We start from the raw sequence: 17,230 nt of genomic DNA, 5'->3' as shown, positions 1-17,230 counted from the left end.
GTCTAGATCTTTGCTTCATCCAGGAAGTGAAGATATCAGCAAATGACGAGAACCACAGAACATAGGATAATTAGTTTGCTTCAATCTGAAAAATGCCCAGTTCCAAAATAAATAACTAGCAAAAAAAAAAAGAGGCGATAATAAACAGCGGCCCAGAAACAGCAGACTTCTGTCAGATTGGCAGCTTTTTTCCTTTCCTTGACAAAGCAAACAGGACCACAACAAAAATGATCTGAATATGGAAGAAAGTGCTTTTTGAGTGCTCATGCAACCTCAGGAGTCCTCAAAAAGATACCAAATAAACCATGCCTTAGTATTCGACAGCATATTAATAAAAAAGTTTTTATCCCAGAAGAATAAATAAAATCCACTTATATTTACTACTAGGAAATTAGTCAAACACACACCAATATTCACCATCATGTACATCTCTATGTTCAAAGGCAAGGGAATACAAATCCCACATCCAACAACATTTTCCACAGGCTTTTTTATGTGAGAATTGAAATAGCCCATACATCACTAACAATCACATTATACTCATAAATTAACACCTACAGATTTTACCACGAAAACTATATAGAAGATTATAATAAATGGTAAAACAAATGCAGAGTGCAATTGGTACATTTTGTAAGTAATTTAAACTCATTTACCTGTAAAGTAAGTATTAGCAGGGAGAGTGGAGCTAGCGAATCTGTAATATCCATTTCCTGGGAAACGGATCCCTTTCATTACTTCTGTACTCAATGTAGCTAAAGATGAATCCATTCTTTCCACCTGGTAGATGGGAGAAGGTCCATTAAGTTCTTCAGGTTCATTCCAATTTATCTTTACCGTTGTGCTGTTTATTCCTTCAACACGAGGAACACTAAGTTTTCTTGGAGCTGTGCATTAAAAAGAAGTATCCAGGTATCATTGTCTATAACACTTGGGAAATTATCTATTGCACATAACATAATTTTTGCAAAACCTGCTGCTTCAGTTTCTGATCATCTTAAGAATAAACACAGATATCCACTGAAGCTTAATTAGAAAACAAAAAAACAAAGCAAAAACATTCTTAACCTCTCTAAGAACTTGCTCTCAGTTCCACAACACATACCTTATTTGTTTATTCAGGCTTTGAATAAATATCTCCAGTATTATAACCAAAATATTTTTTTTACAATCTTTAAGAATCTGAATCAACATCTTCATTAAAATATATTCGTATTCTTCCCTTGATTAGCCTCTCATGCCATACTCACTGTAAGCATGTATTTGTATGACTTTCAGCATTGGATTTGAGTGAAAGACTAAAGGAGAATCTGAACAGTTAACTCGCTCTTGTTACATCTCGGCAGTATGGTACATGACAACACAAGTCTTTTATCACTGAATTTATCCTCGTCAACAGGAGCAGAACAGCTATCCATCCACAACACTGAACGCCCATCAAGTTGTTTTCCTCATGGTGCATACACAAGACATTAGCATATGTTCAGATAATTATGCAGTTCAAGAAAATTATATTCTCTAACTTTTCTCCACCAACACTGATGCACAGTAAGACTCCATACAAGATTGTTTCCACTAAGGTACCAGCATAAGATAGTTTTATGTTACCACAATGATCCTCCTACCACTAAAACCAATACTTCAATATTCTTTTCAACATTCTGATAGCATTGGTCACGCTATACCTGAGTTATGAACACTTTTTTCTTTTTTTTTTTTTTTTTCTTATAAATACGGTACAGGAAGCCACTGGAGGGCAGCATGATCTGTTTGGATAATGGCATGATGGCCATACAGGTGGGAAAGAAATGGACCATTACTGAAACAACACAAGATGTCTACTGGAGAAGTACAAGAACACTCTACCACCTGTGGAATCTATATCCATCTTTTCCTTCCCCTTCTTTGCCTGATAAACAAAAGGACTTAACAACAGAAACTTCATTTGTACCCAGGAAATGAAATACAATGACAATTTGTAAAAATTACTTGTTCTCATAATGACATAGTAAAAAGCAATAAACGCCTTTCAAGAACAATAAAATTTGAATTAAAATATGGGCCTTCAAAATCTGACATATTACTTCATAGCGCAGAATTGTACACAGTGTGAAATCTTTAGAGAAGGAGAGATTGCTTCATTTAGAACGAATAACATCCTTTAAACATTCACGTATTTCCAAGATCATTAACATATTTTTCATTTTTTCCTATTTGCCTGTAGCATGTTGCTACTTTTTTTTTTTCTTTCTTCCTTTTTCTTTGGCCTCTCTCAAACTTGATAAATATTCTTTGAGAACGCAGGGAGTGGGGGAACTGGGAAACTGCCAACGACACTATGTGTTGTAAATTCCTGCTTAGGCATCATTTATGACTTCACAATCTAATTAGTATCTCACACTATAGCAGAAATTTACAATGTCAAAATTGAAGTAATGCAGCATGAGGTCATAAGCTTTCCTGCATAAGCAGGGCACAGCACTAATGAATTGTGGTATTAATGCACAAGTTTAAATAGAAAACACAGCTTAACAATCAAAACTTCACCTTTGAGGGAACAAGTGTACGTCAGCATTTTAAATGTGAACATAAGAGGGTGAGCCCTCCAGTTCAGCTTACTGATGGTAAAATAGAAATACTAAAATTCATTATTTCTAAAACACATACAGCTAACTAACACTTATGACAATAACTATATCTTCCTTTAAAGTCTAGTATTAATAAAGGGCAGTTACTTGGACCATAATTAAGGCATCTCTGATACCCAAACCTGAAGCTTTTATGGGGCTTATGCAATTAACTACTTAAATGCATCGTAACACTTGCTTCTCTGACAGGGAAGTATTGATTTTTTAATCATTTTCAAGTCTCCTCTAGCACAAATAAATGTACTACAGTTACAGTTAATGCACTGTGTACACGCATTAAACACTGGCATGACACAATTTATTATTTTGTGATATATGGAACAGAAGCCTACCCTTTCAGAAAGTAACATCTTTGCTATAACATTAGTATTTAAACTACAGTCTCATTGATGCTTGAGAATTCTTGTGCATCAAGAGAGTAGAATGCTGTGCATAACAGGTTACATAAGTTAAAAAAAACAAAACAAAACAAAACAGAAAACCTAACTCTGCATAGGAACATACAAGACTGAAAACAAATCTGTAGCACCAGCCCAGTAGGATACTAAATGCTGAAATTAAAAGTGTTCAAGACTAAAAGATACAGTATATATTTTCCTAAAGGTGTCACTGTGGTACCTGTAGCTACTTTCTGAAAGATGAATCAACTATAATTTTACCTATTTAATTTTTTTTAGTCATGTTCTGTCAAAATAATGAGTGTACTACATTTTAGTGGATTCAAAGTCACATTTTGTGTATTTTAATTATGTAGTTTTAATGCCTTGCTATATAATACATATTTAATATATTATAAAGCTAAAACAGTATTTAAAAGCCCATGATTGCTGCATGTCATTGTGTAGCAGAGGGCACAAAAAAAGACCAATAAAGACAGATGGTCCATACAGTTTAAGTTGAAGTCATATATCTAAATATAGATGTTGCTGCCCAGGTCATTACAAATAAGCCTTTCCCATGTGTGTATGCACACACATGTACACAAAAATGAAGTTGGTAAGTAAAGAGAAGTTAATTTTGTTTTATTTGAAATAATATCATTTTAGTTTTAGACTCAAAGACAGATGCCAGCATTTCGCTCTGAACAGATGGTAATTCCATCTAATAGTGCATCTCTGTATTAGTAAGGTCTGTTGTGTATACAAACAGTAATAAACACTAGGTAAGGATCAAAATAAATTTTAATTGTTGACATTAAATTCTGGCAGCCACAGTTCTAAGGATACAATACTCCTTTCTCAAGTCTGTCAGGTTTACTAATACAACTGCTAAAGCTTTTCCATGCTCTGCCAGATTCTTGTCCCAGGAATAACATATTTATGCTGTAGCTAAATTTAACCGGCTTACATACGTTTGAATAACTGCTGCTCTGTAGGTAGATATTTGTGTACCCTTCCACAGAAGCCTTCAATTAGCCATTCTGAGTCGTTCAGGAAGGTAACAGTAACAGAAAGTATACTTTTTTCCATTATTGTTCAGTTGAATTCAAAATGCATTAAACTAAAACAGAAATGTTTGGTAAATTTGAGGACAAAAACTTAAAGAAAATCTATTTTTTTTTTTTCATCTTGGAGTTCACTTTGCAGGTAAAGTTACATGCTTCACTATTGCTCATCCATTTCATTTTTGCTACAAGTTATTAGTCCAGAGGATCCAGAGGTTGCCATAGTATTTCTGGTATGCTCTTCTCTTTCTCCACACTTCACAATAGTATCAGTCATTTCAACAGTAAACGAGTCAAGAAATAATACTTATGTCTTCTGACAATTTTTTTATTCTTTAGAAGATTTTTTTTAGAGTCCATTTTGCACTCTTCCCAAAAAATAATAAAAAACACCCATAATGGACATCAAAAGAAAAATTAATAACATGGATATGCTACAATCATATTTCTTTAAAAATAGATGTAATACGCAGTATTTTTAAAAAATCATGAAAAATATATTGCTTCCACCATATGGGACAACCAACAACTCACCAACCGATTTAAGATGCAGCATATTGAGCTGACCATATGTTACAGTGCTGTTGAATGGCTGAGTGATTCATGCCCGTCACATTCTAGTATATCAATTAAAGCTCCTTGAAGTCTGCATGATTTGTGTCTCTGTTATTAAACCCTGCTAATTCATCCCACTTACACATCTGTTATAAATCTCTAGGAGTGCTGCATGATTCATGGCAATCTGTGAGCATGGTACAGCAAATTCTTCTCCTTGTAATTAACAGTAAATTGTTTTACTGCCATGCAATGAATTTTTCAGTTATATTGCAAATGAACTCCTAAATGCACAGTTCTTTCCTAAGAACTGACTTATATCATTAGGCAATTAAAAAGTATTGCTTTGAACCAAAAGCTTTTAATCAAGAGGAAAGCAACTTAAACATAGCTTTAAAATGTTCCAAATATGACACAGAAGGAAAAGAACAAACTGAGCTATTTTCTGAAGTATAATATGTGGTTGGTAGGGCAGAAGAAACAAATACCTTTTGAGTTCCTACTAATTTCCTGAAACTCAAAGAGCAGTTTAACTACAGCTTGAACACTTGGCAAGACAAGTTTGTGCAGATACCACTTATCTCAGAAGTTACTTAAGTCATCTGTCATTACGAAATTTCTCAGATTACTTTACACTTTTCTAATTGTAAAACAGTGTCTTTATTCTTGAAATAAATAATCGGATAATTAGCCAAGCTGAATCATCAGAGGATTCCAATGCTGCTCAAGTGTTCTTGTCAAAGGTGAAGCAAATTCATTTCAGCTTTGCCTCTGCAGCTTTCTGAAGAGGCTTTGATTTTTTTCCCTGCTACATTCTTGGCAGCAGCCTCAAATTCATGAGTCCATACATCAAGTCAGTAGTTTAACAACAAATGAAATTAAATTCAAAGAAGGGAAACTAATTGAAGGACAGCAACAAAAGTGTTTGGTAATGTGCTTTTTAATATGGCATGCCACATTTGCATGATAATTTTTCCTTTTTAGCATGGAGGAGAAAGTGACTAGCTTAATGAGGGATTATTCAAGACAGGAAAGAACAAAATGCATTCATAACTAAGAACAAAGATTGTATTATGAAACGGAAACAGGCAACTGCCGAGAAGTAACTGGATGATTGGTTTATGCATTATGAATAAAAAGGTAGAAAAATATTTATATTAGTATTCACTAATGACTATATATACAAGATTGTTGTAATTAAAATTATAAATTAACATATTAAGAGTGCTTGTTTAATCACTTTGGGTCCTATTCACAACGAAGAGACGTATGTACATGCATGCAAAACAATCTGTGTTTTCAGGCCAGCAGCAAATGGTCCTCGTATTTCTCTTCAGTAACAAAGGAAAATACACATTACTTATTACCTGTTTAATGGCTATTTTAAAATTGAGGCATAGCTTTTTGTAGAAAAGCAGCCTATGACAGGCATAAACAAATGCTGTATTGCATTGACAAATGGGCTGAGGCTTTTGAAAAAAGCTTGCACTGGACCTTATTCATGAATGGAAAAAATGGACAAATTACTCAGATTAAAGGGGTAATCAAAAAGAAAATGACATCAAGAGTGTAAGACAGCCCAGAAAGCCCACCAGTATTATTACCCCAGCAAACCCAGAGGCAACTCCAAAGCCACAAATACAACTGCTTGAGAAGTCTGCCAAGAAGCCAGATGCAGCTGGTGCTAGAAGAATATCTTCTACAAATTAGCTTCTGAACCCTGTAATTGCCACCAAGAGCAAAGGATCAGGAATACAATGTGCTGGGGTAAATAGCAGCAATCACAAAGCCATATTTTGGTACGTCTTAAAAAATGCTTTTAAAATGAAGTTTAAAAAAAAATGAAGGGCAAAAGAAAGACGAACTTAACTACAAGAAACAAGTTCAGTCACACAGTATTTAATGAAACATAGTTGTATAGATTGTTTAAGGCACTCTATCTGATTTGAGAGGGGTAGAACAAGCAAGCGTACTATTCCAAGCACTCACATGCCTAATTTCGTCCTGTTGAAATGACAGAAATTACTGGGAATAAAAAGATGTTTCTCTGCCTGACTGAAAAATTTGGAAAACATGCATGTTTTGTCTTGGTAGATGCTGCAAAGAATAATGCAAGTAATTCACAATTTTATGCAAATATAACATTAAAAAAAAAACCCAAAACCAAAAAACTACTTTTAAGGGACCAGGTCTTTCACTAGTACCAGCTAGTATAGTTCTATACATTTCAAGGTACCAGCTCAGAATCCTACATGAGATAAAACCACACAACAGAAAGCACTTTTGAAAATAAAAAATAAAAAAAAAAAGCCTAAGACTAGTAACAACAGGCTGAATGCCATTCTCAAAAAGAAACAGGAATTTGAACTCAGTAGAATTTGGAGAAAAGAAAAAAAAGTAAAACATGACTTTAGGTGTTGAGATGAAAAATGTGTAATTGCTGTTCAGTATAGCTTTCAGTTACAGACATGCAGTTCCATTTGATGATCTTGGAGTAGCAAAGACAAAAACAAAGCTCAAATTTAATTCTAAATTTTCAAACCAAGTATTAAGAATGAACTTTCCTCGTCTATCAGCCAAGGCTTTCAATAGCATGTGCACAATAAGGCAGTGCATAAAGAGTATTTAAAATACCATAAGGATTGTGGAAAGTGCATCCTTAGTTTAATATCTTAAATACTGATCAAAAAAGTATGAAAGTTTTTAATTATTTGAGTCTATAAAGCCAACTATTGATGTATTTTTATTTGAATATACCAAATTGAGGTTTTGCTTCTGTCCAGCCACCTTCTCTGAGTACCAGACATGTTAATTCTCTTCTTTCATTTCCTTGACATGCTTGCTTTCATCTTTCATCCCAATAGTGCATTACCATGTAACATTGATCTTCCAAGACTTTTTACCATTCTCAGAGCAGGTCATGCATCAGATGTACCTGTGCAAGTTCTTTTATTTATCACACCTGTTCTTCCTTCCTGGGTTCATATGCATTTGTGATAGCTTCCACTCAGCTTTTTAATAAAATAACTCAATTCTTATTAATTCTATTTTGTTTGCTTCCTCACATTCTTCTGGCTCAGTTATCTTCTTTCATTACCATTTACAAATATCGTGGGTGTATATATTGGTGAGGAAGAGATTTTCTGCCAGTCTGGCAGACACAAGGACATATGGCTGATTTTCATTTTCTTTCACTCTCCTCCTTCAAAGCTACTCATTAAATATCCCTGGTACGGATGCCTATACTGAATCAGGTTAGAAGGGATCTACTTGTTATGTTTGCTTCTTGATTATTTAAAAAATTTTAAGTTATATTCGAAAAGACTTCTAATTGAAAGACCAGCAAACATTCCGATGCTTCTGCTTCCTCAGGTCTTACCCGTAAATTCTGCCCCTGACTGCAGAAGTCTCTTTTCTTTGTCTTTTAAATCCTCTCTCAAAACCTCTTACTTTTCTTCCTCAGTATTTTTGTTTCTAATGATTTCACGCCCTTGTTTCTGCCCTTGCTCTTATTTGCTATGTTACACTGTATAAAAAAAAAAAAAAAACATGTTGCCAGAGAAAAAGAGTGACAGATTTTGAAGAGTGTCTTATTCTTGTAGCTAGTTTTCAAATTAACCTAATGGATATGAACAAAGCTTAAAAATTACTTGAGACTTCTAGTGGCAAATTCTAGAAGGCATTGGCAATTCTGAAAGCAAGTCTGTTCCTAATACCTATCAGTTGGACATGTCAAAATCACAACCATAAAGGTACCCTTTGATTTAAATGCTCCACGTGATAAATTGGTATACTCCACACATGGAAGGAGTAGAGATGGTTTTCCATTATCGTCCTCAGGATCAGAGGAGAAGAATTAGTCTAATTTAGTACAACCTCTATCTCAATTTGGAACACAATTCAAAGCTCCTGGATTGTGTTACGATGCAAGGGGACCATCATGCTGGAGCACATTTCAGTCGAGACTTCCTCCAAAAAGCTCCCTTTGCCAGGGCATGGAGAGGGACTGGCGTCCAGCCAGAGAGGCTGTCTCTGTGCCAGGGAGACATTCCTTCATGAAACAGAACTCCTCAACAGTCCTAGAAAGGCAATTCTAATTTCATTTTGCACCGTTCAATGACACAAAAGGATATTAATGGATTAAGACTTGATCATCTATTTTTACAAATGACAGGGACTGGTTTCTCTTAACTTTGTTCCAAGTTTGAACTCACTTTGATCTAAAAGTCATCACATAAGTAGTGTTCCTTTTAAATTTTCTTTGGAAACACAGTTTTACAGAATTTCACAAAATGGAACATGCATACACACACAAATAAAAACTAGATGGAGATTATTAAGCAATTTTCTCTGGAAATTAAAAATCTGAATGGTGGAAGATAAAACTGAGTGCAAAATGTAAGGGGTTTACTCTTTAGTTTGTCAGATTTTAAGATGTTGCATTAACATGCTTTAAAAATATAAAATGAACCCGATACAGGACTGATACTTTGCTTTCAAGGCTTACAACAGTAAAAAGGAAAATGCTACACTGCAAAACAGCTAATAAATTGGGATATGTCTGTTATTCTATTTTGTATTCTCCTGTCTTCTCTAATGTGATAGGTCTCTAAGTATTAGGTCAACCAAGGAGGAGATGGTCATAAACAAGCTGGCAAGCATAACTAAGATACTGTTTGAGTCTTTTAATAAATGTATAAATGCAAAGTTGGATAATTTGTAGTAATAAGGTGTGCTGTTTAGGCCATATTTGTTTCTGTGTTATCAGCGCAGACTGGAATGCTGTTCCTTGCATGGCTGTGTGGTATGGGAGAAAGTCATATTCATACAAGCAGGAGGCTCTTGTGATGGCCAGCTTGAAACTTTAAGAGGCGGCAGTACAAGGAAACAAAATACATTTTGAAATCAGCAATTCAGCAAGAGAGAAGACTGACAGCAACCTTTGCCCACAGAAACACAAAGACAATACGGTGAATCAAGGAACAAACGATCAGCCTTCCACTTGAGAAAAATGGTAAGGCAATTAAATAAATAGAAAGATGAAGAACAGAGGATAGACTAGAGGTCATGTCCCAACAGTTTAAATTCCACTTCAGGTCATGTATATAAAGCTTCCTATTTACTAGCTCTGGACAACTTGTTATTCCCTGTCTGGAAGCTCCTATATCTCTTCGTTGATTACACAAAGGAGCTTTGATGGAATTCAGGCAACTGAAATACAGCCCAAGGAGCCTAGAAAACGTTCTGCACAGCAGAAATTTTCACGTTTTTTCCTATGTGAGTCCAGATTATGTAAGAGAGATAATTTCAAAGATCATCATCGCAACATTCACATGACAATACCACCAATTGCTTAACTGAAAATGCTAATATTGTGAAAGTAATGAATGTGTTTCAAATGTCTATACAAAAGGAAACTGCAATATTAAGCACTCAAGTCTCTTCAGGTGACCACCAGTATGTCAAATAGCATGGATTTTGAGCTTATATTTATAGAGAGCTGTACCTTATTCCATTAATAGAGACTTGTGAAGCTGATTTTCCTAACAATTTCTCTTTCAAAACCCTCTCGATCCTCTGATGTCCAAGCAGGAAGTTCATGCCAGTCTCTTCTTCAAAGTAAATACAGGCTTTTCTCCATGTCTGTTCTGTACTGATGCTTATTTTCTCCTAAATTTGTAGAAAGTCAGTACCCTTGAAGTCTGTGACATATGTGCTTGAAATTAACTCAAAGACTGAAAATTTATTAAGGTGCACAGGCACATATATGCAGTTTCTTAAGCACTTTTTTCCACAGGAAAGTATGAGTATACATATCTACAAAGCAAAATCTCATAAATCTCAGGGGCTAAATAAACAAAGATTTTCAAAAGAGCAGACCTAAAGCATATATGTTGCTTCCAATTTAGACACACAAATACAACATTTACATATGTTAAGAGTTTAATACAAAACCCAAGAAACTCTCCCTTCATGGGTTAAGCAACACATTGGCACAGCACGTGTATTTTACATGCCCTGTCAGGCAAACATGACACCACACTAAAAAAATCCCAACAACTTAACAACTTCTTAGCATCACAAATGAATGAAAGGGTTCAGCCACATTTCTGTACAGTTACAGTTTACATATATAAATATCCATAACTCGCAATTGAGAGAGCAGTACACAAATCCTATTGCCATAATAGTGTACCTTAAATCTTCATTGAAAACATTTTGGTTTTAATCTGTCAAGATAAACAAATAATAATTAAGCAAGTCACTTTGTATTAATACAACACCTACCCCTGTCACTGTGCATCAAACTACGATCTTCTTAATAGCATTCATTAGTAAACTGTGTGTCAGTTCGTACTTTGATACAGATTGTTTCCTTACCAGCTGCCAAGGTTTGCCCGATGCCTGGCCCACTGGTTACACAACCGATTTGATTGCAGAGAGTAATGGTAAAGTTGTACATCCTGTAAGGTTTTAATCCTGTCACTACATAGGATAGCTCATGAGCCTCAGCTATATGCAAAACCTGCAAAGCAAACAGATTGGAAGATGACAGTTGGTTAATAATGTTTTCATTCCTATTAATGTTCAGTAATAAGAAGCTTGTCTCTGAATTTGCAGGTTCCTTCATTTAGATGTGGAAAAGCCCGCAAAGACCAACTGAGGGAGAGGATTATTTTGGAGAATCTGAACAAGCCAGGATTTAGGTGATAATACTTCCCATCACACTGTTTTATGAGGTAATAAGCCAGTTCCTGAGTGGATAAATGAGGAAACAAAGTTATTGCCTCATAAAACTGTGTCGTGGTGCAGTTATCACTACAAACAGCGGAGATACAAGCCAGATGACGAAGATGACACTGTTAGGTGGTGAAATCTGACCACCATTGAATGAGTGACATGATTAACATGCATTAGGAGGGAGGGAAATAACTAATACCTACAGACATTTGAATCTGCTTTACTTTAACATTACTTTAAACTATCAGACAGACCAGAACTGAATCAGCTGTTTTATTTTTGATGACTTCTTTATCAGATGTTTATTTAGATTAAAAAATCTTGCAAGCCTGTGACTAGAAGCAATTTACATTTATGTATTGTCACAACAGCCTCAGGAGTAATAGTATCCCCACTTCATAGACAAAGAAACTGAGGCCCATCTGTGGTACCACTGAAAGAAAAAATCAGCTCAGAAATGTGAAATACGTCGTCAGTGCACGAGATCCACTCCCACATTCTGATTACCTATCACCTTTCTTTGCTCATTCGTAACCTTTTAGCTTACTATTACTGCCATGGTATTCGTTTGCCAAACCTAGTCACTCAAAAATTCCAACAGTGTTTTTAAATCACATATTCAGGTTTTATAAAGTTGGTTTTCTGGTATTTTAGGTTTCCCCACTTCAAAGATTTGTCCATTATCCAGGAAGTCAGACAGGTGACATTTTCGTAATGAAAATGTAGATTCCTACAAAACAACATAGTTTTAAGCACATCAGCAAATATAGCAATAATACAGAATGAGAACATGCAAAGATCAAGGCAATTTAAATGTTATTGCTCAATTACACCCGCTACTGAAAAAAGTCAGCTCAGGAATACAACTTAAAACCTGAAAGTAGTGTATAACACTACACCGCACTCAAGAAAAACTAATAGGTGAAAAAGTATTATCAGAGGATATAGAGCAAAACAGGGAAACAATTCGCCACAACGTCAAGGAGGACATCAGACTTTATTAATTTTTACTATTGCCAGTTAGGAAAAACTTAATGTAACTGACAATAATACCTGGGAAAAAGGTGGTAAGAACCTTTGTTCCGTCATCAAACTGATGCTGTATCCCATCACTTCTCCTCTTGCTAAATCATCTTCAGGTTTTTCCCATGACACATTGAGGGAATATGGCGAAAGAGGGAATACTAATGGAGACGGCATGAACACTGGGGCTAAAATCAAATTAATACCATAACATTCATAAAATCAGTGAGCAATGTGTGTAATGCAAGCTTTCTCATTGTATTTGTAAAAGATCATTTCAGATAGTCTTTTCTTTTTCTTTTTTTAAACCTTATTTCAAATTTAACAGGAATTTTCAGATTATTTTGATAGCACATAAAAAGTATCTCACCCATCATTCTCCTGTTTTCTACTCTGGCCGTGAGTGCAGAATAAAATTGTGTCTATGCCTTCAAAGAAATACTAATCAGCACTAAAGTCCTAACCCCTGTAGCAAGTAGGAAAGTACATACAAATGGAAAAGTCTTAAAGAAAAACTTCATGCAACTTGGGAAAAAACTGATAAAAGCAAAAAGTGTTCAATACTTCAGCATCTTAAAAGCAATTTTGTTTGCTAGGCCAGTTTGAAATTAACATGTCTCTCACTTCTTACAAAACAGTTCCCCTGTCTTCCATAGTAAATCTGTAAAAGGATTGTTTGTACTGCAGCTAAATCCCCACCTGATTACTCTGTAATAATAGGATGCCAACTCATAGCACTTCTGCCACGTACAAACAACCACACTAATGGACCTCTTCCCAAACACAATTTAACACTTTTATAACATATAGTATTTAAGAACAGATAAGCACAAAGACTCATTTTGAAAGTGGAATTCATTTAGCCTGCTGTTTTGCAGGAGCAAATGACTGAGGACATGATTTTCAAGCTGATAGCAAACAAAAGCATCAGTGATGTAATGGCGATGTTTAATTGCAAAACTTAGGCTCTATCAGTCTAAAAATCTTAGATTTCTTATGAAAACATTGAAATAAATATCTATTATTTCAAACAATAGGTCAAGCGGCAATCCGTTTTGAAGATCTGAACAGACAGGTTGTAATAAACGCCGTTGCAGTGGTGGCTACACTTCTGAAAAAAATGGTCCATATTATGACACTCATCCTCCATAAAAGCGCATGAAAAGCTTCAAGCACTATACTCTTGAAAAGGTAATCCTCTCAAGTTCTTCCAAAAAATTGCTTTCTAAACAATCAAAGTCTCAGTTCAGGAAAACTCATTAGAAGCTCCTTTCTGAATATATGTACCTTCTTGGAAAACATTCTCAATTCACACCAATATGCACATGTATATTTGTGACAAATCCAATCTCTTCTCATGTTTTCTCCCTTTAAAGAACATATAAATAACAACTGGGAAAATAGTGAAGAATTCAAATGATGCTTGGTAGATTTCTCAGTCTCATAGTTTTGAAATTTATTTTTTTTTTAAATCGACTGGGATTATTTTCCTCAAGAAAATAATTTTATGGTGAAGAGAATGTTTTTGCTTAACATGATAAATTCTGAGATAATCTGACTTATCTTTAGTTAGTTAAATATGATAAATTGTCCCTATTTAAATCATTACTAGAAATAATTTATTGAAAAATAATTAAGAATGCATTCTAATTTAGTTTTTCCTTTCATTTGTATCAAACAAATTCAAACAAATATTTACCAGCCGCTCCTGTTCGTCCTGATATCCAGTCTGAAGATACACTACCTGCCATGTTTACTGCTAGCACATAAAATTCATACTCTGTGAATGGCTCCAGATCAGTGACTATGGTACTGGACTGTGGTGGAGCCAGGGCATTTTCATTAGGAGACTCCATAACAGGTTGAGGACTGAGCCATCCGCTGCTTTGGAAAATACGAATTTCAGGAGGAAGAAAGTTCCCAGATGTTTTTAATTTTTTTCTCATGTAAAGTTCATATCTTATAATTATGCCTAGAGAAAAAAGAGCAAGCCAGAAAAATTAGTGCATTTAAATTATTTCTAGAGTTCTACTGAAATATCAACAACAGTGTATTTAATGAGCTAACAATTAACCAATCAATCAACATCAGAGAAAATATAGCATACGAAGTTTTCCTCATTTCTGTTATTTTCATCCAAATGTTCACTTTGGCATTTCTTGCATTACACTGTTTATTTTCCCCTTTATGCAATTTTGGGATTTGAAAACAAATGGCTCGATCACAGTATGAGTTCTTCCATCCTCACTGAAAGATGATATCCTAAAGTTCTGATCAAATGTTACTGGAAATTACTTCAGGCCTCTGATTTCCAAAGGGATGTTTAATTATATTTTAAAATTATTTTTTATTCACACAATGGGTAGTGAATTTTCAAGGGACAGTTTAATGCTAACCTTTTAAAACACACTACTGGATAGGAGATACGTGTGTGTTAGTTTTCCATCAATGTAAATCTTACACTTGCAGAAAGGTCTCACCACTTTGGGAAAGAAAAAAACTTCAGTATTGTGGTATGAAGTGATACATGATCTAGGCTGGATCACGGAAGCAGTTTAACTGTAGGAACAGAGTGTAATAAACCTGACCAGAGATTTCCCAAACGGAAAAAGATGAGAGACATAGCAAAGCCAGGAGATAGTTAATTATCATACAATGTATATATTTGGGGCTGTACTCATGCACAGAACTGAAGAGGTGGCTTGGGAGAAAAGGTTTCTGTCTTTGGAAAGACCAGGAATTGGGACCAGACATCAAAAGAAATATAAGAACATTGCTTAAATCTGCCTGTGCTGGCAATTAGGTGCATGTAATGGCTATGAAGTAAACTATGAAGAGTACATGCTACAGGTTGAGGGACAGGTACTAACAGCTGGTATCATGAACTGCCCCTCTAAATACATATAGGCATTCTTCCTGTCTAATCTGGTAATAGCTAAGATGCTTGAAGAGAAAGCTGAGCTCCCTATACACAGATGCCCATTTTGTGAACAGATCAAAATGCTTGTTTTCACACGCACAAATACTGGTGCACGTAAGTGCAAGTTCACAAAGATCCACTACACACACATTAACAGATAAAGCGTTTACCAGTAAAATCTGTGGCATCACAAAAGTATCCTACAACAGCTGCTTTCTCAGTTTCAAAAACCTAAAATATTATTATGGAAGTTAGACCAGCAACTCTTGGCAATCGCCTAATCCCTAACAAAGTTATACTGGTAACAGAATTAGTTACCACACATGACTGATGGTTTTAAAAACAGACTTCTCTGTTAATTCTTGGATTATTTTTTTTCCATAACCATTATCTGCTTATTTATTCTTTTTAAGGCAATATCACCACATCTGTTGGAACTAGGCGATCTGGCAAATTAGGAAAAAAATTAATTTTACTGTAAATGTTTAATTACAAATGTGATTTTTGCTGCAGCAGATGCCACTAAGGGCTAAATCCTGAACCCAACACATTCAGTTGGAGTTCTGGACTCCAAAAGAATGAAACATAGACTTTGAGGGTACATTTAGTGGCAGATAGGCAAATTAAGACAATGTCTTTCTTCATTCTCAGTTTATGTCACATGGGTAAGGATCTTCTAACCAGATCTGAGAACATACTGCTTCTTTGCAAAATCTTTGACTTAGAAAAAGTAAATACGATGTCCTACCATTTAGTTTCTCAGGTGGTGACCATTCCACAGCCAGTTCTGTAGAGCTGATGGTTTCTATTACTGGTGGGTATAGCCCTTCTGGAGGAGCTTGTGCAGTAATTACTGTTACTGGCTGACTCTTTAAGCAGCCTCCACTAGTACAAGCTTGCACAGAAAAAACATACTTCGTAAATGGAACAAGATTCCAAATAATTGCTGAAGTTTTTAAGCCTTCATACTGACCACAAGGCTGAAGATCAACCAAGCTAGCACAGGTCAAAATGTATTTCTCTATGGGCCCAGAGTCATTGGAGAGGCTTGTCCAGTAAAGTAAAACAGAGTGGTGACTAACAGGAAAGACAGGATTTAAATGCAAGCTTCCCGTAGGCATCCCAGATTTTGTTCTGTATGTCACTGAGGCACTTCTAGTAAAACCGTGAACATTGCTGGCTCGGACATAATAGGAATAGAAGGTATATGGAGATAACGTGGTATCGGTGAAGGTCTGAACACCTAAAATAAACAGGTGAGAAAAAAATTGTATCAGTCTAACACATTAAAAGTAATCTTAGTTTGCATACTTGAAGTCTTTCCAACCCTAATCAAAGATGTAATATATTCATGCCTGCTTGCATGCTTTTCTTGACATCATTATGAACATTGTTACTTCTCCATTTTTTTTTTTAACAGGGAGAAATTTTTCTCTTTTCCCTTTATTATCTTTCACTGCACACTGGCATCACTAGAGAAATAATTTTTCCACTGAATTTCTCCTAGTTCCCGCTTTAATAAAAAGATTAACACAATTATTTTCTTATTCCTCCTTTGCTTGTAAATAACTATTTCAAATGTAAATCAGTATCAATATTAGTGGATCTGATTTAGGGAAAAAACCCCAAACCATTCTGTAAATTTTCACACCTTTGTTTTTGATTCAATTCATACTGTAAGACCAAATATTTTACCTTTCTGTGCTTTCACTTCCTCACTTCTAAAATAGTGCTTAATAGTTCATTTGTAAAGCATTTGATCTTGGATGAAAAGGGAAAAAGAAGGGTAAATCATTATTAAAAAGGTATATCCAAAGCCTATATTTACCTTCCTCATCCCCTAATTCCCATTACTCTAGATAGCTTTTTAGCAGCCATGACCATGAAGAGCTCCTAGGT

General features: G+C 35.1%; 1 protein-coding gene across 1 annotated transcript in view; it reads right to left on the bottom strand.

Moving 5' to 3' along the window:
* USH2A (usherin) overlaps window positions 1–17,230 on the bottom strand; it is a 386,243-nt gene that overhangs the window by 276,839 nt on the left and 92,174 nt on the right. Inside the window, exons 16-20 of the mRNA XM_086744172.1 lie at window positions 16,080–16,574; window positions 14,111–14,383; window positions 12,442–12,599; window positions 11,029–11,173; window positions 657–887 (exon numbers count right to left, since the gene is read on the bottom strand). Coding sequence (XP_086600298.1) covers window positions 657–887; window positions 11,029–11,173; window positions 12,442–12,599; window positions 14,111–14,383; window positions 16,080–16,574 — 1,302 coding nt within the window. The remainder of the gene's footprint in view (window positions 1–656; window positions 888–11,028; window positions 11,174–12,441; window positions 12,600–14,110; window positions 14,384–16,079; window positions 16,575–17,230) is intronic.

This window comes from Chlamydotis macqueenii, chromosome 3 (genome assembly GCF_036417535.1).
Source record: "Chlamydotis macqueenii isolate bChlMac1 chromosome 3, bChlMac1.mat, whole genome shotgun sequence".
NCBI classification, from domain to species: domain Eukaryota; kingdom Metazoa; phylum Chordata; class Aves; order Otidiformes; family Otididae; genus Chlamydotis; species Chlamydotis macqueenii.
This window is presented reverse-complemented; position numbering and strand designations above follow the sequence as displayed.